We start from the raw sequence: 25,860 nt of genomic DNA on the forward strand, positions 1-25,860 counted from the left end.
AGGAATCATTAATTGGCCTAGACAAAAAGATTTGCTCAAGTGAAACCACGACTGCCCTCATATTGGGGAGAGGTGCTTTCTACATATCCCCTCCCCACAAGTTCCATCAAATGCTGCTTTGGAGGTCACACTCCTTCCTGGAAAAGGCAGAGGTTGCAGCAGGTAAAGGGCACTGGAAATCCCACTGACCCATGCAAATGGAAAACAATACTTGGTTCCTCTGACCTAAAACACCAACTTAGGCAGGGACTATAAATGTAACTTTTTTGGACTGTAACTCCCAGAATCCCTGAATCACCATGCTCCCAGTCCCAGGAGAAAGATGGTGTGTGTGTGTGTGTATTCTGGTGATCATAGTCCAAAAAAGTCGTATTTCCAGGCTCTGCTATTAGGCCTTCTCTCATGAAATTTTAAGAGCTTGTGAAAGAACACCTGAAGACCCCTAATGTTAAATATTGTTAAAGAGGACATTTTGTCAGCTGGTTTGAAATAAAGATGTCTAAATTTTAAAAGTTATCACAAACTTTTAATATATATTTTTGTTGTTGTGTGTGTGGTTTTGTTATTAGTTTGCTATCTCAATCTTAGGACTAATACAGCAAGTATATGCTGGTGAATTGCCAGCTTTGCTTCTGTAAACTGGACCTAGGTGTGTGCATGTTTATATAAGATAATATGGCTGAAGTAGTCTGAATGCAGGATTTATCACAGAAAGATTTGCTAAATTTGTTTAGAAATACTTACTCAAGTAAAAAGATTATGGGGAATGTCTCTTTTTTAAAATAATATTTTTTATTTGTTTTAAAAAGATTTTACGTATGTGCATATATATAAAGATAAATGATGAGAAAAGGAAAAAGGAATTATAGGGTAAAAAGAGGGGGGAAGGAAAAGAAAGGGAAGAGAAAATTATGTGGAAATATATATAATAGCAAGAAAAAGAAGAGGTAGGGGGTAAAAAACCAGGTAAAATAGAAAAGTTAAACATCTTCTAATTTGCATACATCCTTTCATATTACAACTGCTTCTAGGAGTTAATGCATACATTTTTTCCCTTTAAACCAATCATGATTCATTATCTTCAACATAGCTTTGGGAATGTCTTGGGGGTGGATGTTACATAAAAACTCATATTTCAGAAGCACCAGCATCCATAAGGTCTTTGCTAAAATAATATCTTAAGCATTCAGAAAGCACCAAAACTAACTGATGGACAAATTTGGATTATCCAGCAGGGGATTTTTCATCTAAACGTGATATTCCATCCCATGTGGATATTTGCATCTTCTGGGGTTTCCTCTCCTCTGCCCCAGCCTGCAAGCAAGGGGACTTCTCAAAGTCTTTCAAGTTTCGGTTTCATCGTAGGAGCTGGTTTCTTTTCCTGTTTTGTTTTAAATCATCTGTGGTGAGAAGTGGCCTCTGCCTATCACACCATGTAGGTGAAGCGACAACATGGAGCATTAAAGATACACTGCCAAGACAAAACCTGAACCATTTTCCTGTACATGAAAAACAGAAGTCATTGGTATTGAAATGAGATTTCCAATGCTAGTCTTGTCAGCTTCCCTATGTGCAATGCCAGTGAGGGGTGAGGGAGATCTTGTCTCTTTACTTCACAGTAAAATGTAAAAGAAATCACTAAATATTGTTGTCATGGCATTCTGGAGAGCCAAGAGCCCTGGAAAAGGCAGTATAGAAAGAAAAGAATTGATTGAATTGCTTGAGGGCTTAGAGGTGGCTAAAATGTAAATCACCCACTTCCTGCTCCTCCTCCCAACATCACATCATAAGCATATAAAGCATGTAAACTGTCATTTTAAAATGGACTTTAAACTCCAACCTTCTCCCAGGTGGTGTTTACCAGATTATACTGAACTACAATCAATATTAATCCCTGCTATCAGTATTGCCAGTGTTCAGGGATGACAAAGATTGTATTATAAAACATCAAGAGGGCATAGCATTAGGGAAGGCTGTCCTAACTTCTCTTTCCATTTTTGACATGAATTGTTGTTGTCAGTTTGCCATCAAATCAGCTTTGATTTACCGCAACACCGTGAAGGAGGCAACGCCAAGGACCCTGTTATGAACAAGACTACTAGTCAGGTGCTGCAAACTCTGTTTTGAATGTTACAGAGCTTGGAAGTGTTGCCTCCTCTGAGGGCATGGCTTCCAGACCTTTCACCATTTTGGTAGCCCTCCTCTGGACCAGCTCCAGCTTCTTCTTCTTATAAAGCAAACACAGACCCCAAACTTCAGTGCAGGGGGGGGCAAGAAAAGCACCCCGGGAGCAGGCTCCCTTCCTCTTGGGGTGGAAACACATAGCCCCAAAAGCCCACAAAAAACTTCCCATGGCAACAAGTGTGTGGCATTCCCCAATTTACCTTTCTTACTTTGGACTCAACAGTGCCCCCCCCCTCTCTCTCTCTCCGCAAAAGAGGACAAGGCACCCCAAAATGTAGGAGATTTGAGGAAAATGTAGGGCACTGCGAAATGAACGCCCAAAACACTAATATAAATGTAAATTCATGCTTCTTAGTCATGCTCAATGTATGCATATATATGTGTGTGTGTGTGCATGATGTATTCACATACACACACACATATATGTGTATATATGTGTGTATGAGAGTGTCTATATATATGTATATTTATGTGTGTGTGTGTGTGTGTGTGTGTGTGTATATATATATATATATATATATACACACACACATACATACACATACACACAAACATATATAGTGAGCCAGTGTGGCGTAGTGGTTGAGCGCTGGGCTATCTCTAGCTCTATCTGTCTCTCTGACTCTGGAGCCCAGGCTTCCACTTGCAGCCGGGCAAAGTCTGCCGCCGGCTCTCCGCCTCCGTCCGGGGCTGGAAGGCCAAAGGGCCAGCCTCGGCTGAAGAGCCAGGTGTGCCTGGGCTCGGGGCCAAGAGGGCTGGCCCTGGGTGCCTCCTCTCCTCTCCTCTCCTCTCCCTGCCTGCCTCCCTCCCTTTGCCTGCCTTCCTGGGGACAAGGTTCACCTGGCTCCTGCCTGAGAGGAGGAAGAGGAAGAGGAAAAAGAGGAAGAAGAGGAAGCCGAGGCGGCGGCAGGGAGGGGGGGGCGATGGGGAAGAGGAAGGCCAGGGGGAGCTCCTCCAGGCGGAGCAGGGAAGCCGGCGCCTAGAGGGACTCGGAGGGCCATGGCTGGGCCCAGAGGGCAGTGCCTCCTCCTTCTCTGCCTCCTCTGCTCAGGTCAGGACTGGGGAGAGGGAGGGGGAGCATCCCTTGCTGGGGGGCTGTTAGTGGGCTCCCACTTTGGACCCTCCACCCCTGGAGGCCCTGCATCTCTGGCACCTCTCTTTCCTCCAGAGTCGCAGTCCAGGACTCAGGCCACTGTTGTTGTTGTTGTTGTTGTTGTTGTTGTCATGCACCTTCAAGATGTTTCCAACTTAGGGTGAACCCAAGGAGAACCTATCACAGGGTTTTCTTGGCAAGATTTCTTCAGAGGGGGTGTGCCATTGCCATCCTCTGAGGCTGAGAGAGTGTGACTTTTGCCCAAGGTGGATTTCCCTGGCTGAGCTGGGACTTGAACTCTGGTCTCCAGAGTCACTGTCGAGCACTCAGGTCACTTGTTGTTGTTAGCTGTAACCTTCCTTTAACACTTTCCTCCTTAATTTTCATTAATAGTTGTTCTGCCTTGGGAATTTTGAGAGCTGAAGTCTAGAAAATCTTCCAACTCTATAATTCTAGGATTCTAGTGATCAGGTTATGCCAAGAGAACAGTAAAGGATCTTGCAAACATTATATATAACACATGGTGGCTTCCTTGCCATAGACATCATTTTGGGCTGAATTGAAGTTTTTAGTTTAAATCCCTAAATACCATTTTTCTTTCTTTCTGAGATATACATAAAGAACTATGGGTCAGGGTGGGGGAAATGCAGTCCTCCTCAGGCTGCATGTGGCCTAAATACAAACTTTTGCAGCTCCTCCAGAGATCCACAAGCCCACTGAACCCCAGAGTTGGTGGTGTTGTAAAACCTGGGCTCGCAGGGTTAGCATAGCAAGGATGATGTTGTGGTCTGTCTCTCCCCTTAGGACCCCTGTTTCCAGTGAGCTTATTTACAATCTTGAAGTTAGCTGGAGGGAAAATGAATCTCCCTAGCAGTAGTAGGTTGCCATGTCCTTTCTCTGTTATCATGCTCAGTGAGATTCAAAGTGGTTTATAAATTAAAAAGATTGAACTATAGTTAAAACATGCAACAGGCCAACATTAAAATAAAATTAGATTATTTACAGTAGTGAAAACAATTTAAATATACTAAAAAAGGATAAAAAGGACTTTTAACACAGTACGTACAATTAAAATAATACAACACAGCTGCTTTCTTAAAAATCTTTGGTTCAAAAAGTCTTACCTTCTGGTGGACAGGGCCTTTCTAGCCTCCCCAGAAAGGGAGCTCCAGAGCCTTGGAATAGCCATTGGGAAGACCCTGCCTCATGGCCCCACCAGCCATAGCTGTGAAAGTGTTGAAACTGAAAGAAGGGGTTCACCTGAGGATCTCAAGGCCCAGATAGGTTCTGTGAGGAGATACAGTCTGTCAGATAGACTGGACTTAAGCCAGGTAAGGCTTTATAGGTCATAATCAGCACTTTGAATTGTGCCTGGAAACAAACAGTACAGTTATTGAAACTGGGGAGTTGCATGATCCCTATTATCAGCTGTAAAACATGTCCATGTTATTAATTTTCAGAACCTTTCAACAATCTTGCACCTGGAAGGTAGTATAATTGGACATAATCCAAAGAACATTCATATTGTCATGCCTCCAGAGCATCTTTGATGCTCTTGAGACATATATTTAGTTAAGATTATATTAGGTTTTCTATGTATTAGTTTAAGAGGGGAAATACAGATCTATAGCTTTAAGAAAGACAAGGATTGTGGGAAATCCCAGGGTCTTATACTGATGTTTATCACACTATACCCTTAAAGTGCTACTATTCCACTTTGACTGCTCTAGCTGCCTCCTGTTGCATTCTGGGATTTGCAGTTTTAAGAGGGGTATTAGAATTCTCAGGTATTCTAAATACCCCTCCTTAAAACTGCCAGTACCAGAATGCAACAGGAGGCAGCTAGGCAGTCAAAGTGGAATAGTAGCACTTTAAGGGTATTTAGTGTAAACATCACTGTCTCCCTCTAGTTGTATCAGTTGTGTAGTAAGATTTCAGCCAGTCAGACCTGGAGAGAGTATTTTCCTTTGACAAAAAGCTAAGTCCACAAAAGAAGAAGATAGTCCTCAGAAGAAGAAAGATAGAATCCACCAAAGAGAGAACAAGGTATTTAGGAAAGACTATTGAGAAAAAAAATCAGTTTGTGTTTTTTGTTTATAACCAGTAAGCTTTTGGAAACTTATGAAATTTGTGGACAAGTCTTTTGTTCTGGCTGTGATCCCGAGAGCCAGAGGCCTTACTACACCCAAGTCCATAGCATCGCTCTTGGGACAAAACACCTATGTACATGAATAATGTGTCTTTAGGTTATCTAAACTAGACAATGCCCAGTGAGTATAACTGGCATTTCAAAATTTTTCCAGTAACCAAAAATTACTAGTTTGTTTACTTTTTTGGTTATACAACACTTAATGTTCTGAACTGACAGCTCTGAAAGACAAAGTGAAATTTACTTGGAAATCCCACAGTACTAAATAAGTTTCCTTTCCTCTAATTAAAAACAAATTAAACATCTGCCAAAGATATTTGGCTGCCCTGTAAAAAATAATGGAACACTCTCTAGTTCAGTTTTACAGTAGCTAACATTTTTAAAAATTCAAAAAGAGAACAGGATAGGACAACTCAAGCTTAGTGAGTTTTGTAATATTTTGGTAATTCACAGTATCTTTAACATTTGTAGCACTTTGCAAGAATGGGTAAAAGTTTTCTCATTGAAAGCTCTCAGCTGTCAATTCATTTTTAGACTTTTAACAGAAATATTTTCATAAAGACATGTCACATTGTTATCATATCCTTTTTTCAGATAAATTTATACTTGTATTGCTTTTCCAAGTTTGAGTAAGTACTGACCGGAACAATGACTGAAATTGTTTATAAGACAAAATCATAGTTTTTGTCCATATTTAGTCACAATGAGTCTGGATGCAGTCCTAGGTCTATTTCAAGTTATTATGACTAATTGAAAACTAGTCGGTTTCAAGGGTTCTGCATTAGTCATGATTCACTTAAAACTATTGGGGGTAATTACATTTATCTGTTGCAGCAAAAATAACTAGTGACTCCTTTGGCATTTTAAAAATTAACAAACAAAAAATCAAGCACAAGGCTTCACGGGATTGTAGCCTGTTTCATCAGATGTGTTAACTCTTATGAGGAATTTCGGATATATATAGATATATCTGTTGTATGGATATAGAGCACAAGATGACATAACGGGTTAGTCTGGGACATTAGTATGCAAAGGGATTTGTGTCACCTTTGAGACTATTGTGTGAAAGAAGTTGTAGCTTAAGCTTTTTAGACTTGGAGCTTATTGCATGAGAAAGAAAGCTGAATGTGACAGCATAGCAGATTTCTCTGTGCTTCTCTGCATGTTGTTCTCTTCCCACAAGGGACATGGTTGGATTTTTTCCTGTCGAACAAAACACATGCTTTTTGGCTGCCTCCCTTGGGAAGAAAATGGAAGTGTACGATGTCATTAGAGAGGCACAGAGAAAGCCACTACTCTCCCCTCCATTTCAGCTTTCTTTTCTCATGCAATGAAGCTCTGGTTTACTTCCTCAATTTCATGGTTTCCTCCATCTGGGAAGTACGGTATGGCCAATTCTACAAAACCTTATGCTGGCAACTTTTGCACAGTTTCAAAGTGCTACAAGATCTCTTTACACAGAGAAACAGGTTTGAGTAGGATTATAGATGATGAGGTCAATGGGTCCATTAAATGAGGAAGATATTGACAGTTTGTTAGACGATTAATACGATATTCATAAAACAGTTGCTAACAAGTCCACCTTGTTATTAGCTATACTAATAAACCACAAGAATTGTTATTCTAATTCAGAACTCTAGTGAAAACTGGCTTCCTATGAATTTAGACATTATTTTTTCCACCAAATTCTCTTGCTAAACGATACAAGATCATTGATTTCACAGGATCTGCTCTAAATCTGAAAAAGTGTATTCAACTCAGACCTTGGAAAAGTTACTTTTTGGACTCACATTCCAGAACCTGAAAGGAAAAAAAACAGTCCAGCCCACAAGAATGGGAAAAGATTGTTTAACTATCTATTGCATCCCTTGGCTCTAAGGAAAGGCACTAAAACATCACAAATGGAGGCCATCTGTCCTTTTCTGTCCTCAAAGGAGAGGAAAAATTGTCTACTCACCTGGCATTGTTTATTATATTATTATTATTAGTCCACACTTATAGTGAAAAAAGTATTCCTCATGTTGAATCAAATCTTCTTAAAATGGTTTATTCCAAACAATTCATCTCCTCCAGATTTAATGTCTCATTGCATGCATCGAATCCTACTAAAAGACTCAATGCTGTGCTGTCACGCAAACTTCACATTCCCCTTTGAGCACAACAGCGCTTGGGCACATTATTCATACTCTTCAATCAGGCTACTCCCTGATTTGTGGGAGCAGAAAGTTCTAATGGAGTCTCTTTTTCTCTATGGGAAAAGTATATTCAACTGCCTTCCCCCAACAATAGTATAAATCCAACGACCCAACTAGAGTACACATTCCAAGCTGGAACTTTATAATTTCCATTTCTGTAATTCATTAATTCAACAGATTACTCAGTTGGTACTAACACTTTAAGTTAGTAGGTCAGTTGTTTAAAAAGGCCCAGTTTAAATCAAATGAACTATGGCGGGTTACAGACGGGCAAAAAGGGATGTACTCATGACGTCATGTAAGGTAGAGCTTCAGACGGGCTTTCCCTGAATGCCGTCATGAACACGCCCCCCGCACGCCTCATGCGGGAGAAAGCGGCATTATAAAAAGGTGCTGCTTTTTTCCGCTTCTTTTTGATTTGCGGGCGTACCCTGCCAGCTCCATCTGTAAGCTGCTGCACCGATACGTCAGAATTGCTACGCGCAAATATAAGTTGCCGGTTTAAAAGCTCCGTGTCAGCTGCGTCCCATAATGGGTCGGGGTACGGGACATGCGTGGTTTGCAGCCAAGCTTAATTGCAACGTCCGCTGCCATGGAGCTGTGGAAGCTGAGGCAACAGCTGCGGCGCATTTTTAAGCCTCGTAACCCTAACCCTAGAGCCACTTTGTGCGCATGCCTTGCTGTAGAACGCGGGGAAGTTGTAACTTTTGCCGGCGGATGTTTTGGTTGTGAAAGTGAAAGGGAAAGTTTGGGATTTAAAGTGACCCCACCTACACATCTGCGCCATTTTCACCTGGGAACGGGCCACAGTTCGGCTGCTCCTGGCACAGCTGTGTGGCGGCTCCCCTTTGCCACCAGGCAGGATGGCTCAGCCATCCACCAGCACCCCGAAAAAAAGGCATGGTCCCAGAACTGGAGTAACTGCAGAAACTGGAGCAGTCCTACCTGAATGCTGACACATATCGAGAAGGGGAAGAAGAGTAATGAGAGCTGCTGCACCGGTACACCAGAACTGCTCACGCCATTACTTTAAGTTGCCCATTTAAAAGCTCCGTCGCATAGTCAGTTGGGTCTTGGTGAACTGCGCAGTTTGCAGTCAGGCTTTAATTGCAACGTCCACTGCCATGCAGCTGTGGAAGTGTAGGCACAGCTGCGGCGCATTTTAAGCCTCGTAACCCAACCCTAACCCTAGAGCAAGATGTACGCATGGCGCTTGGAAAGTTTGACTTTAAAGTGACCCCTACACACACATCCTCTGCCATTTTCACCTAACAATAAAAAACGCTAAAAACTGTAAATTAGACATATGTACAAGGGAGGTGAGGGGAGATGGCGAGGGGACAGCGGTGGCAGCGGCGACAGCTGTGGCTGCGCATTGCAGATTCAGCAGGAGCGCGGGGACAAAGGAGAGGAGGCATCTATGATGCTGCTGACACTGGCAAAGTGCAAGCGGACAAGGATGCCAAACACCAGCTGATCACCAGCGGCAGGAAACCACCTTTGTTTTAAAGGGCTTGGGCACTTTAAATGTGCCCATAGGCTTTCTGCCGGCGCTGCTTAGACCTGCGCAGCTGCGCATTAGCCAGCGGCAAAGAAAAAAAAAAGAGACCCCGGAGGTTGAATGTGCCCAAGACCTTTTGATGCCCTCTAAACTTGCCCCCAAAGGCAAGGGGCAACTACAGGGGGCCTGGGCCTGGGATCAAGGGGCAGGGAGCACTGACAGGCACTAGGTCCCATGATGTCCCATAAAGACATCATTTCTGCCTCCCAGGAATGTGTTCCCTCCCAGCCCTATCTACTCTATTCTACCCTTCCTGTTCTCTCCTCCCACCATGCCTGGCTCACTGTGTCCCCAAACCCAGCAATCTCCAAACTCTGTCCTTCCAGGCATTTGGACTTCATCTCCCAGAATCCCCAGCCACCCTTGCCCTGTGGTCTGGGATTCTGGGACATGAAGTCCAAATGCCTGGAAGGACAGAGTTTGGAGATTGCTACCTCACACCACTCCTGCTCAGCTTTAGACTGCACAGTTGCGCCTCATTCACACTCACAGCCACACCGCCGCAGTTGCGCATAATTAACCACACAATTTTTAAAAAAAATAAACTTTTTTATTAAGAATAACAAAACGATTTCTATATACATAATTACATATTTTACAAGGGGGAGGGTGAAGGGGGGATGGCAGAGGGGGCAGGGAGGAAGCTGCTTCAGGGGGGGGAGGAGGCGGTGGGGCGGGAAGCCGGCGAGGATCTCTTGCAGAGTCTCCTCCATGGAGGAGACTCTCTCCGCCAGCTGTTCCACCTTCTCCTCCAGCGCAGCGAACCTCTCTCCGTCCGGTTCTCTGTGGGGGGAAAAGAAGAGGATGGTTAGGATCAGCCTGTGGAGCCCATCACCCACTCCCACAGGCAGGGTTTCTGGGTGCCCCCACTCCCTTCCTGGGTTCACTCTACACTTACTTGCTGCCGGGCTTGGAGGACACGATCCAGGGCACTGGCATCGAGGGCCAAGTGCCCTGGGCTGTCCTGGCAGGCGGCGGCTCGGCCCAGGCTCCTCTTCCTCGGCGGCAGCAAACAGCAGCGAGGACTTCAAGCCCGCAAAAGAGGAAGGAAGGCCAAGTCCTGCTGGCATGGCAGACGAGGGCCACAAGTGTCGTGGGGGCTTGCAGTCAGCAACCCCCACCCCTCACCCTGGGGACCTACCTGCCGCCAGAGAGCCTGCTCTGGCTGCGGAGTGGGCCACAGCAGCTGGTCCTGGCTGTGGCCCACCCTTGGGGACATCCTCGTCCCCGAGGATGGTGGGAGGGCGACCTGGCAGGTGCCTCCCTCCCTCCGCCTCGCCTCGGCCGCACGCCTGCGAAGGAGGAGGGATGGCATTGGCACCATGCAGGAAGGGAGGAGGCAGGGACGGTACAGGAGGGGGGGACAGGGCATGGCAAGAGTCTGCCTTACCGGAGGACGGCGATCTTCTGGTCTGGGCCGATCTCCCCTGATCCACGGTCCTTCAGCCGCGAGAAGAATGGGTGGCTGCCTGCAACCGGGGGCCGCCTCTCCGAAATCCTCCAGGGTTTCAAAGAACGCTGCCTTCAGAGTTTTAAATTTAACTCTACATTGGTGCAGCGTTCTTTGAAACCCTTGGTTCGGAGGGCACGAGATGCCTCGAGAAAATGCCCCCGGTTGGCTTGTTGGTGCTAGCCTCACCTTCTCGCAGCTGCCTGTGGCATCAGGGAGTCCAGGAGGATACCGACCTCTTCATCTGTCCCAGTAGGCGATTCGGACCGGGACCCTCCTGCGTGGCGCTGCCATGTCGATCGCCGTCCTGGGGTCTTGCACAGTTGCGCCCGGGTATATATGGGCACCTGCGGCTCAGGGCCGTAGGCCAAGGTGGTCTAGGCCCAATGAAAGTTTTCAGAGGAGCAGTTTGAATCTCTCCCCCAATAGTGTCTCTGGGTGCCCCATTGATACATTCAATGGGCCATTAGGAAAGCTTGATTTGAGGGGGATTGATACATTGTCAAAGGGGCAATTGGCAGTTGGAGCTGATGTATCTTTTTCCCAGGAAACAGGCGCAGGAGCCTTTGTGTGTGTGTGTTTGTGTGTGTCCCCTCAGGCACGTGGCAAAACATGCCCACAGCAACAGATCCGGAATGATAGGCAGACTCATACTGTGGATATGGGATACATTTATTCATGTGCTTATGCTATTACAGTACAATGCCACTTGACATCAACAGATGTGGCACAGGAGCCATCCTTCAGATTCTCCTTGTCAGAAAAAAATCTGCCAGGGCATTCTTCACAGCCTCCCCTGCTTTCTTCTTCTTCTTTCTCTTCAAGGGGGTCATGAGCCACTTCCGAATGGGGTAGGCACAGTCAGCCAGTATCAGGCCCGACTTCTGGCTTGTGATGTTGATGCTGGGGTTCCCTGGCACCTAGATGCCAGCCTCCATGGCCTCGTAGGGAGAGAAAGTTTAAAGGGGCTTGGGCGCTTTAAATGCGCAGACAGGCTTTCTGCCCGCCGTGTTAGCGCTGCCAGCTGCGAAGCTGCGCACTTGTCATGCGGCAAAAGAAAAAAAAAGCCGCGCTTTGGGCCGCCCGTGAGGAAGCTGCCTCTTCTTTTTGCAGCGTCCTCCGAGGCGGCGGTATGGAAGCTCTGGGTCCGAAACGGACCCAGGTGAGGCGTCTTCACTGCCCCCCGTGTGGAAGCTCCACACCTGAAGCACGCCCCCCGGGGCGGGCCGTCTGGAGGCTCCCGCATTCAGCAGAATACACTCCAAGATGTCCTCCCCCTGCCCGTCTGTATCCCGCCAAACCATCAATGGCTTGTACTCAGTCCTCCTGTCTGTCACTAGAAGGAAAACTGATGGCAGAATAGATTTGCTTCCCTCCTCTGCTGCCCTATCCACTTCAACTGGAAGGTGACTTCTCTGGAGAGTGGCTTTTCTTTCTAGAATCTCTACCAAGGGTAGACAAAGGGTGGACTATATATCCCCTAGCCAACCCACCTGGCACAGCTGATGCTGAAGAACACTGGAAGTTCTGCCCCTTTCTCAGTCTTCAGTTTTTTAATAGCCCTTTTGTATTGTAATTCCAAAAATGAGGGTTTAGGTTGTATTTTAGTAAACAGCAAAAATACACCTAGAATAATATATGTGTTATGTGTATTATGCAAAATATGAAGAACTCAGAAGTCTGTGGAAAGAATTAACTATATCTACATATGAAACACATTTAAATATCTGCATGTTTTTCTCTAATAAATTCAAAAATGTCAAGCTCACCTAAGTCAAATAGTATGTTTTATTTATGTATTACAGTACATGGAATGGTGCCAGAGCCTCAAAATGTAAGAGTTCATTCCATTATGTTGGATAGTGTTCTCCAATGGGATCCACCTAATTTTCACAACGAAAACATGGTTTATACAGTTCAACACAGCAAGTAAGTGTCTGAGCAAATGCTAATGATGCAATAATACAGATTTTAAAAAGTAAACACAGACCAGTTCTTTCTTTGCACTGTTGTGCTTTTTCTTTTCCATTGAGAGGCCAATACCATCAGAAGTACTTTTGGTGGGGACATGAGAGAGGGCTTTCTTGGTTGCTGCTCCTGAACTGTGGAATACTCACCCACCCCTTTTGCCTGCAGGCAAAGACCATTTTTACCACTCAGGCTTTCACTGATAAACTGGATATAAATGGAGGTGCTGGTGTTTTAATATTTTTATTAAAGTGATGTTTTTTTTAAATGTGTTTCAGTGGTTGTTTTAAAACATTTAATACATTACTGTGGTTTGTTGAGATGTCTTGATATGTTGTAATCTTACCTTGCACCTTAAGATTGGGAGAAAGGTGGGATATAAATGAATACTTGGCTGATTCATGAGTAACATTTCTCATTGGACTGATTTTTCCATTCATCCACATACGAGCAACATCTTTAGAAAGAGAGTTGTGCATAATAGGAAGCTATGTTTTAGGGTCGTTTCGCTATCCCGGAAGAACACTGGTGCCACCTCAAAGACGGTTCTACTCTATCTCTAGCTGCTTATACGGTTTGCATAGAAAAGACTGGATGGATGGATGGACGGATGAATTCATTTTTTTTCTCCTGGCTTACCCCTATTATGGAACGCAAGGCAACCTATCATATAAGTAAAACAAAATAGAAGTAAATAAATAAACATATTTTTAAAATTATGTTAAAACAGTTGAAAAGATAGTTAAAACATAATGATGATGATAAAAGTATTATTATTATTATTATTATTATTATTATTATTATTATTATAGTTTATTTCTATAGCACTGTAAATGTACACAGCGCTGTACATACAGTACACCCCAGTTAAAAGACCATCTGCAACAACCAGTTAACAGTTAACAAAAATGTTTTTCCTGCCAGTGAAAACAGAGCAGAGGAGGCCATCCCAGCTTTCCATGGGAAGGAATTCCACCAAAATGAGAGCAGCCACGAGAGCAGCCATGAAAAAAGGTTCCTCTTGTGTCTTCACCAAACATTCCTGTAAGGAATACAGTCTTTCAGATAGTCTGGATATTCAAGCCATATAGTACTTTATGAACTCTGTTCACAAGTGATCATGTCCTTGTAAAACAGGTAATATAGAAACTGCTAGTCATATATTATTTCACTATCCCTTTTATAATGACACCCACAAAGAATTCTGTCAAACAACCCAGGGAGATCTGAAGCTTTTTGCCTAAAACATTGATTATCAGACTGCAGCTCACATATAACCTATAAAGTGGCACAATTCTGTGCATCTGCAATCACTTGTAGGAATAGCAAAATCAACTTAAGTTAGTTGATCTTACTGAGACATGTCTGTTAATATTTTGTCAGTTTTATTTATTTAATTGTGCTTATGTCTGCTTTCAATATCTCATCTAATTTTGTATTCTATTTTCAGTATTTGAAAATAGTTGAAATATAGTTGAAATATAGCCATAGTTGAAATATAATATTTTAAATTCTACTATTTGGCTTTTATCTTTTTATAATCTTTTTATTATCATTTTATTAATTTAAATCAAAGCTGTTCATTGTGTGTATTATTTCACTTTTCAATGTACTATTTTATTTTTGATACTAGTCTTTGACCATAATAAACTTATTCATTCATTCAGATGAGAAAGGTACAGGATGAGATCCTGCATGAGACATGTAGCTATGATATTGTACGTAGCCTGTATCTCCCACCTATTTCCTTAAAACCAATCTGAAAAGCCAGGTAGCTGTACTGAGTGGAAGAGTTCAACAGCACCTGTAGAGTGGGGTGTTGAAGAATGAGGCATCCTGCCTCCTTCCAGCAGTGAGCCACAATTCAACAAACAGAAGCAGGGATCCCTGTGTGGTCCTGCTGTAACTCTTCATTGGGCTGTGGCTTACTGACAGAAGGAGACTGTATGCATCATCCTTCAGTGTCCTGCTTGCCAATGCCACAGAACTAAATTTACAGGTGCAGCTGTCTGGCTTTTAAGGAGAGCTTTAGGAACATTTGTGGTCATTGCAATGGTGCCACAATCATAAATTTGAATGCAAAATAGTTAGGAGAGTCTAAATATAGTTTACATCAATATAACTGCCTAACAGGATGCCAGCCATAATTTGCATACTAACAGGCTGTGCAGACCAGCCATTAAGGCCCGCCTGGGGGCAGAGTTGGGGCGTCCCCATGATGCTCACCCCGACTCTGCCCCCATGGCGGCATGATGGCATGTACCGCACCACATGGAGCGCAGTGTAATGGTGCTCCTCTGGCGCTGTGTTTAGATGATGCAGCACCAAAGGAGTGCCATAAAGCCGCCTTTTTCAGGAAAGGCCAGATCAGGGCTGCAGTGTGCGGAAATGCCAGACCTGGGCCATGGCATGTGGTTGCCACAGCCTTGATCTGGCTCTAAAAGGGGCGGTCTGCACAGCCACTGAGTCATTAGTATCTGAGTGAGGATTTGAAACAAGATCTGAGATCCAAAACACACTGCAGAAATAATCCAGTTTGAGGCTGCTTTAACTGCCCTGGCTCAGTGCTAGAGAATTCTGGGAACTGTAGTTTTGTGAGCCATTGAGCCTTCTCTGTCAGAGAGCTCTGCTGCCACAATAAACTACAGTCCCCAGGACTCCCTAGCACTGAAATAGTGTAGTTACAGAAGACTCAAACTGGATTAATTCTGCAGTGTGTTTTGGATCAAAGTGCACCATTACAGAACTAACTTAAATTTGTACAATATATCAAAAGGAAAATTTCCCTTCCCCCCCCCCCCCCCCCATATAATACTCTGTATTATGAAGTAAACAGGCCAGCAGGGTATAGTGGTTGAGCATTGGTCTAAGACTCTGGAAAACAGGTCTAGTCCTCCATTCAGCCATGGAAACCAGCTGGAAGACTTTGGGCAAGTCACATACTCTCAGCCCCAGAAAACCCCATGACAGAATCATACAGTTGTTATTGTGGGCAACTGTATCAAATCATTTCTGACTTACAACGAACCTAAGGTGAACCTTTTGTGGGCTTGGCAAGATTTCTTCAGAGGAGGTAGATTGTTATAAGTCAGAAATAACCTGAAGCCACACAACAACAATAAACCATGACGTTTTAAAAAAAAACCTACAGAATTAAATTATTAAGACACCTAAATTTATGTGTTTTTCCCAACTAGAGTAGATACATTGAGTTTTCTAGTCTGGGTTAGCAACTGAATGTAGACATAAAAGTATTGTAAAATGCTTACCCACCTACCTGGAAATAGTCTCCAGTGAAAGTTCTCTGTCAACATTTCAGATAAATTATTAAATACAAAAGGTAAGGGGAAAATGAATTAACACTGTGATTTAGTGACTGAATTGAAAGAGAGAGCTCTTTAGGGTGTCTTCCCTCTATGATATAAAACAAATTGCTGATCAGGTTATATGACCATTGTTCCCATTTCAAACTGGTTCCGATCCTACTTTGATTGATTTCTGTCGCAATAAAGTGAGGCAAATGCAAAAAACCACAGTTTTTCTAGACAGTAGTTTCTTAGTGGTTCTTCCCCCACCCACCCCCCAGCGCTGCCTTTCTGCTTGTGGTGTGACCTATGGGCATATGATTTTTTTAAAAAAAATTGATAGAAGGTTCGATTCATTGATTTTGCAACTACTTGCAATCAGTGAGGCAACCAATCAATCAAATCTTCTATCAATTTTTAAAAATAAAATTGATAGAAGATTCAATTAATTGATTTTGCAACTATAGTCGGCCCTCTGTTTTCACGGGGGATCCGCTCCACACCCCACTCCACCCCGCAAAAACTGAGGTTTGTGCATATTCAAACCCCATAGACTTGAATGGAGCACACCCTGTGTATATGGCCCAGGCATGTGTGCCAGGTGCACACACCATTGAAAATAGCGGAGGTCGCCCCTCCACAAGGGCGAGAATCTCAGATCCACAAGTTAGGAGGGGCGACTGCACTTGCAATCAGTGAGTCAAGTAGTTGTAAAACCAATGAATCAAATCTTCTATATATAGTTCCCAAGCTGGGCTGCCCAGGCTGCCGCATACGTCACTAATGACTCACAGATGATTGACATGCATTTTGAAGCAGCACAAACTAGTGGGGATGACAATCTTGCCAAACAAGAAGCAGTTACAAGGGGATAATGAAAAGATCCGCTTTCACAGTGGGAACAACATACCTTTTGGATTTACCAACATGGAGCGAAGGCGAATCTCAGAGTGGTTTAAAGGTAAGTGGGAATGAGCCCTTAGTCTCTCAAATAACATGTTACCAGTATTTCTTTTTCTTCCACAGAAAATTTAATCAAACATTCGCTGACATGTGTCGAAGAATTATCTTCACAGAGTGCAATATATCAAGTATACCTATCTATGGCCCTTCCATTATAAGAGTCAGAAGTGAATCAGAGAATAAATACTCAAATTGGGTGAACATCAACTTTACACCTTACACAGACAGTAAGTCAGTCTTCCAGTTGAATGGTCCATAAGAGTGCAGGGCAGTCCTAAACCTTATCTTGTGGACTTGGAGACACTGGCATTTTTAAAACCCTTCTGGGATTACAACAGGTATAAATGAGAGAGGAGTGGCATTTTTGTGCTTTTTCATCCACATTCCTTCCTGGCTATCTCCCCCTCCTTTAACCAGTTTCAGTAGGAGGGAGTTGACATGTGCCAGATCCAGGATTTACAGTCCAGTGTGGTAACTGCTGGCCAGTGCAAGAACTAGAGAAGTGATGGGTCTTTCAGATCCACAGAGTCCCCTGTACTTTCTCCCAGCACACTGACTTCCTTCCTCATTGATCTTGGAAAGACCTGAGGATACTTCAGAGAGGTTCCGAGGCCAGAGCTCTTTCTCTGACAGTAGACTTTAGAAGCAAAATTAAACTGACTTCTCATGGAATGAAGTGAGCTATATTGTCCTTTGTCACTGGTGGCAAAATATTTTGGTGCATCCCTGATTTAAAGTGCAAGAACTGCTTTGTGGAATGGTTCATCGGTTGTTGTTGTTGTTGTTGTTATTAATCTTTATTAATAAAGCGCTGTAAATTTACACAGCGCTGTACATACAGTCTTTTTAATTAGACGGTTCCCTGGCCTCAGGCTTACAATCTAAAAAGACACCACACAAAAGGAGAAGGGAGTAGTGGTGGGGAAGGGGATGAGGTCCAGCAGTTCCTCTCTACCTCCAAGGCCTGGACCAAGGCAGATGGACTGAAGGGAGGGCTTGGCTTCATAATGGATGGTTAATCTTCATCCAGGGAGGCAAGCGACAATTATGCAAGGCCTGGGAACACTTCTCTGAACAGGACAGTCTTCAACTCCGTTTTGAAGCTGGTTAAAGAAGTGATGGCTCTTGTTTGGGGGGGGGGGGGGAGGTTCCAGGAGTGAGGGGCAGCGAGTGAAAAGGGGCGAATCCGAGATGGGGCAGAGGAAATCCTGGGCTGGGACAGTAGACCTTGACTATCAGAACGGAGGGCCCGAGTGGGAAGGTGAGGAGAAAGAAGGTCTGATAAGTAAGGAGGGGCCAGCCCATGGAGGGCTTTAAACATGGACAGCAGGAACTTATACTGAATGCAGAAAGGGAGGGGAAGCCAGTGAAGGGATGCCAACACAGGAGAGATGTGGTCAGAGTGGTGGGCAGATGTAATAATGCATGCAGCTGAATGCTGGACAGAAATTAAAGGACGGAGGTGAGAAAGAGGAAGCCCTGTTAGTCAGCAGTGTCAGTAATATTAAATACTGCAAGTTGTCTAATTAGCAAATTAGCCATTAGGAAATATTGAACATCCTACATTCTGTACTGAAAGGCAAACTTCAAATCAGATATGAAAAACTGGATTTTATATATTCAGCACATCTAGTCTGAGACCCATTACAGTAAATATTGCAGTGAACTATGAAAGCAAAATGTATGTACTTGAGTTCAAAGGAACAAAAGGGTTTCCCTCCCCCCCTCAACTACACAAATGGTTTTGAAGACCTGATATCATTGCTTATCAGTAAGCTGGCAGCATTCTTCATTGAACATGAATGTTTCCCTCAATGCCCTTTGATTTGATTGGCACACTCCCAAGATTCTGTTTCCTTTCTTGTACAGCTTCAGAAGTCCTTTCTCTCTGTTGTGCCCTTTGAAATAGTTTCATTTTTTGTTTGCATGTTTTTCACAACACTTGCACAATTGCACAACACTTTCCACAAATTTCCTCTACATATTTTTTCCTAAAAGCATTCTCCCAGACCCATAATCTGAGGTTTAAAAAAGCCTTGCTCTGCTGAGTTTAATGACAACAGGGATATTGCATTTTTGGCATGTATGACTGTTAGAATGTTGATACATTACACTAGCTTATAAGACACAGGTTAGGTTCAGTCTTAAGGCCCTTTCACATTACACATTGCACTATTATTCCACTTTAATTGCCATGGCTTAATCCTATGCAATCCTGGGGTTTGTAATTTTGACGGCACTAGAGCTCACTGGTACATAATTCTAAACACCCCTCTTAAAACTTCAAATTTCAGAATTCCATAGGACAGGATCATGACAGTTAAAGAGAAAACATAGCACTACTATTATGTAGCATGAAAGGGCCCTTAAAAATGAGCGTTCTGGTTTTGGGGCTTTTGGAAAATTATTATTACAATTGCCCATCAAATACGCAGGATTGTTCAAGAGATCCAGAAGTACCCTTTGGTTTCTTCATTCTTTCTTCAAAATTTATCTTACCTGCCTCCACAAAAAATAACCCTTTGAAGATTAAAAAAAAATGGAGTAGCTGCACAAAGCCTTATGAATGGTAATGCTAGGAACATGTTTGGAGTAAACATCACACTGAATGAAATCAGTGAGACTTGTTTTTGTCATGACTAACTGAAGTTCTATTGAGTCTCATTGATCTTTTCTAAATAGATGCAGACTTTAAGTCTGTACGTAGCCCCATGACAATAAATAGATCTTTACTGTATTACATTACATTAAACTAGTATTAAATTACTACAATAATTAAAACAAATTCAATGCTAAAATATCAAATACTTTAAAAAGATAAAAATGCTTAAAATACATTAAAACAATATAGTACCTTAGTCTGTCTGTCTGCCTGCCTGCCTGCCTGTCTGTCTCTCTCTCTATATATATATGTGTGTGTGTGTGTGTGTGTGTGTGTGTATGTATATGTATAGTACTGTAACAAAAATATGGAAATCATTTTAAGGCATCTGAAATGTTATTGGAGACAGCAGGTAAGTGGGAGGTGGTGCACATAACTATATTTCATTTCTGAATAAAAATAAGCTCCTTCAATTCTTCTGCTTAGTTATAACCTAGATGTTGGTGAGATGCTATTGAAAGAAATTCAGCCCAATTTTAATATAATATATATAATAAACTGGTGCTGTTTTGTTGCAAGAGTAAGAGTACCTTCTCACCAGACACCCCTTTGGATTAAAAATGACAGCTACAGCACTTCAGTGGTTCAGTTCAAGATGGCAGATAACTGGAAGAGTACATAGGAGAGTGTATTCTGCAAAGCTACCAGGATTGCAATTAATTAATAAAAAATAATTTGTAAATCAGAGTACAACTTGAAATACACATTAATTTTCAGCTGAAAAGTCAAGGTGTTTACAGTCTACTGCTCTCTTATATATTAAAAGAGCAGATTATATATCATGCTGTATATTGAAATGGATCCAAGAACAGAGTAAAAGAGCTTACCTGTTGTTTTTCTTCTTCTCTTTTAGCAATTTTTGGGCCACCTGTTGTACAAGTTGAAGCTACAAAACCTGGAGTCTTGAACGTACAGCTCATAGACCCTTTCTTTACACGCAGTGGTGTAAAATATTCCTTTAAAGGTTTTTATACTTCTGTGGTTTACAGGATCAGAATCTGGAAGAAATATCATAGTGATGAAAAGGTAATGCTTGCTGGCATTTGGGGATTTGTAACTTTTTCTTGAATGTGTGTTTAACTATAATTATTCTTTTAAGTAGTACAAGAATACTCTGAATTGTGCGTCAGGAGGACTAACAGTTAATTACAAGACAGCTCCAGCAACCAAATCATTATAGATTCTAGCAAATTCCCAACAGGGTGTCTAATCAGCCTCAGGCTGTGGACCCAATTAAAATGATACTTCCTAAGAAATCTCCACCCAGTTTCCAGGGAGAGGTTTGTGATTTAGGACCAAGACCTAGCAAGTATGGGCAGAGGAAAATTATCTCATAGTCAGCATGGTGTAGTGGTTTGAGCGTTGGACTACGACTCTGGAGACCAGGGTTCAAATCGTTGCTCAGCCATGGAAACTCACTGGGCAAGTCACATTCTCCCAGCCTCAGAGGATGGCAAAGGTAAGCACCCTCTGAACAAATATTGCCAAGAAAACTTTGTGAAAGAACTATATAAGATCCTGAGGTGTGAAGATATATTATTGCATATTAAAGCTAGGATGGCCCATGCCATTATATTTCTAATTTCTATGTACGGTTATGAAAGTGAGGCATTAAAGAAAGCTGATAGAATGATAACCTCATTTGAAATGTGCTGTGGATATCATGGATTGGTAAAAAGACAAATAAATGGGCCCTAGAGCAAATCAAGCCTGACTTTTCCTTAGAAGCCAAGATTGAAACTGTCATGCTTTGGGCATCTCATAGGGAAACATGACTCAATGGAAAAGGAATAATACTTGATAAGGTAGAAGGCAGTAGGAAAAGAGTAAGTCCACATGACATGGATGGCTTCCTTCAAACAAGCCATGGCCCTGAATCTGCGAGACCTGAGCAAGCCTATTGAAAACAGGATGACTTAGAAATCTCTCATTCACAGAGTTGCCCTAAGTCACAGTTGACTTGATGGCAGTTACCACCAAAGTAAGCATAGGGACAGCCATCCATAGTGACTTCTGGGTGTGTTCTGGAGATCCCTGCAGATGTTGTCATTGCTCTGTGCTCAGCTGTAGGAAAACATCCAGACCTTTACAGCTGCTCCCTCCACCCCCACAACCCACCAATCATGCTTGATTCAGGGAGGTATAGTGAGCAAAGATGGGTTTGGGGGCACATTTTTGTCACTGTGTATTTGGTAGTGAATTCTGACCCATGCAACAAACAGAAAAGTAGGGGTGATGGTGTAAGTCTGACTTGCACCATTATAATTTGCCAACAGGATGCCAGTTGTGTGTTGCGGGGGTGGAGGGATATTGCCCCAAGAAGCTTTATTTCTCAGTTGTTGTCATGATGGTACACTAACATTAAATGATAGTTTGGATATATTAGAAACTCCACCAGCACAAGTAAATTTACTCACAACCCTATCCTTGTGCAATCAGCATAAATCAAGGATAGCATTGCACTGTGAAGTTTCTAATTTGACAGTTAACTGTTGTGACTTTGTATACTTTCCTACTAGGTTCTAGATGTGAACTCAACTTACACTTTCCAAATAATACCTGACTTGGATCCTATGACATCATATTGCCTCAAGGCTCAAGTATTTATTGAGAATTTGAATAAAAGCGGGCGGTGGAGTGAACCCGTTTGTACCCATACAACTAACAAAACTGACCCTGGTAATATTTAAGGATTAAATGTTTGTTAGAAAAGGACATTATTAAGGGTTCTGTACTTTTTTCACCCCTTATTGATTTGATTCAAGAGAAGTACCAGCACTTATGAAATCAGTCTTATAAAAACTATTATAAAATTTGTAGACTATTCCTATGCATGTTTATTCACAAGTACAGTGGGTTCTTGGTATCCAATTTGGGTTGGTTACAGAAGCTCCTGTGGATACCAAAATCCGTGGGTGCTCAAGTCCCATTATATACAATGGTTTAGTAAAATGGTATCCCTTATAGAAAATGGCAAAATAAAGGTTTGCTTTTCGGGACTGATATTCTTTTGAATATTTTCAAGCTATGGTTAGTTGGTTGAATCTGTGGATAAAGAATCCATGGATATGGAGGTCTGATTGTAAATCCTCCTGGTTTCATTTGTTGGCAGTTACTTTCAAGTAAGTGAGCATGAGTGTATTTATTTATTATTAAAATATTTATATCCCTATATCATAAGATCTTATTATGATAAAATCAATTTAAAACAACTTAAAAATGTAAAAGAGTAAGCAAAAACTTCAACAATCTAAAAGCCTATTAAACAAATTAAAGCCAATTAAAACTATATACTCGTACAGATTTGAGCAAAATCTTTGGATCTGAAGAGCTTTGACTGAAAGCCATAGTGCCAGCATGAAACCAGTTTCAAGATGCATCAGGCCTCCAAAAGGAGGGAATTCCTTACCTGGGGAAACAAATGTAATGGCCCACATTTTATTTTCATTTCTTCTGTGCAACTAGCATCAAATATAAGTATTGTCACATCTGAAGTTTTTTATTACGAAACTTCTTATTTAGATATGTCAGTAAGTAGTGAATTGGAAAATGTCATGCCTTTGTTTAAACTTAAGATAGGCAATGAGCCCTCCAAAAGTCACTGGACTTCAGCTTCCATCATTCCTTAACATTGGATTATATTGGCCGATATTGGTGGGAGTTGCCATTTAAACACAAGAGGGCCACAAATTCCCCACCTTTGGTTTGAAAGATAGGTTCATTATGTTTTTTCCATACTGTATTGAATAAGCAGTGTTAAGATATTCTCTTTTCTCTTATAGGTTTAAATCCAGGCCTGTTAACTGTTATCCTACTATTAGTGTTGATATCGTTCCCTTTCTTCTCCTTAATAATTTTTCATATTTATCGACGGATCAAATATGTTTTTTTCCCTTCATATACTTTGCCACAGCATTTCAAAGAGGTTTGTTCTTTTGTACTTTATGTCTCTCTAATCTTTACAAAATACTAATAGTGTTTATTAAATGGTGATATGTGCTATATAAACACTGTTTGCTACATTGCTGAAATCAAGTACAGTTTAAAAAATAGCAGTCAATACTAATCTTGGCTGTCGTAATAACAAGTCTCCTTATAATAAGGCAGTTACTTTCAAGTAAGTGAGCATGAGTGCATTTATTTTCCATAGTCCAAAATATGAACAGCCACTCTGTGAGTCTTATTCAGTTCAAGCTCAGTTCTCACGTTTAAAACATTGGTCAATGGAAAGCTATGATAAGATGGTCACTGTGCCTCCTTTCGTGTAACACAGTCATTTAGAAGTGGTACAATTAAAAATTTCATCTTATCATGGTGAAGCACAAATCAGCCTCTTGTTTCATTTTATAGATTATATAGCCAAATATATTACAGTGCTTTTAGCCTATAGACATCCTGCAGAAGCTTACTGTCCCAACATTTCACAGCTGAAAACTGGGACATGTGTGGCCAAGCAACATCATAGTGCGGTCAAAATGGGAGAAATTACTAATGAGGAAGGAAAGACAGGCTAGGAGAAGTTGCATCAGTTTGCTTTTGCCTGAGCCTACTGGGAAAGGCCAGATACTGCCCCCTCTTTTCCTCTTTCCCTGCCAAGGTGAGTACAAACTGCTGGAGCTTATTGCTCAGTATTTTAAATCGTCTCCAGCCTCCCAGGCTCGGAGCTTTCTGGCTTCTAAAATGTTCTGGCAGAGCACGGCTAGGACCCAGCTAGGACTCGGGCTGATGGCGTCTGGCAGTTCAGTGGCAATTTAATGTGCGATAATCCCTGATTCCATCCCACGTTCTGGCTCCAGCCCAAGAGACTAGAGTCGGTTTAAAATGCTGAGCGATAAGGTCCTGTTTTTGCACTCTAAAGTTGGTTTGCAGCAATTGAAGTAAGTCAAGGACAAAGAGGGGAAATGGGAGGAGGATACAGAATTTGGGACATTTTTAAAACAACTGAAAAAAGTGGGATAAAAAAGATTAATTGGGACTTTTCCTGCAAAATCTGGACAGTTGGAAGGTATGCAGAAGGCTATTAGACAAGTAGGCCTGAAAGGGCTCCATTGAACCCTCTTTACAGGTGGATGAGTAACAACACCTAGCTGTTTGCTTGGAGAGACATGCTATGATACAGTTTGAAAATTCTTGCCATCTGGGAAATGTTTTAACCTCTGGGAAATGTCACTTATATCTTTTAATGCAATGTCTTTAGCATAAAGGCTAGAGGGGGGAAATCATGTTTTAAAAATGAAGTTTGAAATTCTTAGGGATTCTGATGGGCCATTAGATATTTGGTTCACACGTTTAGTTCTTGGGCACAGTCAACAGAAGATTTGTGACTAGTTAAAAGTCTGCCTCCCTCCCTCCCTCCCTCTTCGTTTCTCTTTTTTTCTCTCTCTATTAAAGAAGTGGATGACACAGATACTATATTTCTTTTTTTCTCCCCACAGTTTCTAAGCAAGCCTTCTTACGGTTCACAGTTTCTTGTGTCCCAGTCACAAGGAGAAGAACATACCTATGACAAAATAATTGTCCTCTCAGAGGAGTCAAAAAATGTTGCTGACGAATCTGAGGAGCAATTGAGAAACGCAGAACAGCAGCTTGAACAATCCCAAGAGGAAACCTCTAAGCCTAAATGAGGTTCAGACTGTATATCCTTGGTACATGTTTAAAACTGTAAAGGAATAATATACTGCTTTTGAGGGGCCTTAGTAGTCCTTTTTGGGGCCCTTACAAAGAAGGAATTTATACTTTGCACATTGCAAATTTAAAAATTCTTATGTTTATGCAAATTTTTTAATTTTGTAGAAATATTTATTCTGTTATAAGACATCTGGTAAGAAATATGTATATAAAATATATATTTGAAATTTATTTATATATATGCATACAGACAGAAGACTTAATTTCAGAATGAAGGGTAGACTATGGACTTTATCACATGGGGGAAATCTTGGGATTCAAAAGGCATTATTGAGGAAAGTTACACGATCGCAGCTAAGATTATCACACACATCATGATTAGAGAGGGTTTATCCCAGGAATAACCATGGAATAACCAGCAAATGTTGTGTATGATTTGTTGCTGGTTATTCCCAGGATAAGCCCTCTCTAATCACAATGTGTTTGACCATCTTAGCTGCAATTATGTGACTTTCCTTGGATAATGCTTTTTGAATCCCTCAATTCCTCCCCCCCCCCCCAAAAGTCCAAAATATTAAGTGAGTTTCCCTTTTTTTTTAAATGATAGTATAAAACTTTAAATATTTATTAGAGTGGATATATATTGTACTGTATTGCACAGAGTAGTTTATATTCGTGAGATAAAATTATGTTTCTTTTGTA

The 25,860-nt window shown here is 42.0% G+C and overlaps 1 protein-coding gene across 1 annotated transcript; it reads left to right on the forward strand.

The window, feature by feature from the left end:
• Nucleotides 1-2,867: 2,867 nt before the first annotated feature.
• On the forward strand, nucleotides 2,868-25,860 carry IL10RB (interleukin 10 receptor subunit beta). Its single transcript, XM_042460663.1, has 7 exons — nucleotides 2,868-3,235; nucleotides 12,438-12,561; nucleotides 16,932-17,095; nucleotides 20,384-20,556; nucleotides 22,050-22,209; nucleotides 23,313-23,455; nucleotides 24,966-25,860. The coding sequence occupies exons 1-7, from the start codon at nucleotides 3,184-3,186 to the stop codon at nucleotides 25,152-25,154; spliced, it is 1,005 nt and encodes a 334-aa protein (XP_042316597.1). The 5' UTR covers nucleotides 2,868-3,183; the 3' UTR covers nucleotides 25,155-25,860.

This window comes from Sceloporus undulatus, chromosome 3 (assembly GCF_019175285.1).
Source record: "Sceloporus undulatus isolate JIND9_A2432 ecotype Alabama chromosome 3, SceUnd_v1.1, whole genome shotgun sequence".
NCBI classification, from domain to species: domain Eukaryota; kingdom Metazoa; phylum Chordata; class Lepidosauria; order Squamata; family Phrynosomatidae; genus Sceloporus; species Sceloporus undulatus.

What these genes read in the sequence shown, in the direction of transcription:
- IL10RB (XM_042460663.1), top strand. Translation starts at nt 3,184, where the DNA reads ATGGCTGGGCCCAGAGGGCAGTGCCTCCTCCTTCTCTGCCTCCTCTGC. An exon ending in TCTCTGCCTCCTCTGCTCAG is followed by an intron (nt 3,236 to 12,437) that starts GTCAGGACTGGG and finishes TATGTATTACAG; the next exon opens with TACATGGAATGGTGCCAGAG. An exon ending in AACTAACAAAACTGACCCTG is followed by an intron (nt 22,210 to 23,312) that starts GTAATATTTAAG and finishes TTTCTCTTATAG; the next exon opens with GTTTAAATCCAGGCCTGTTA.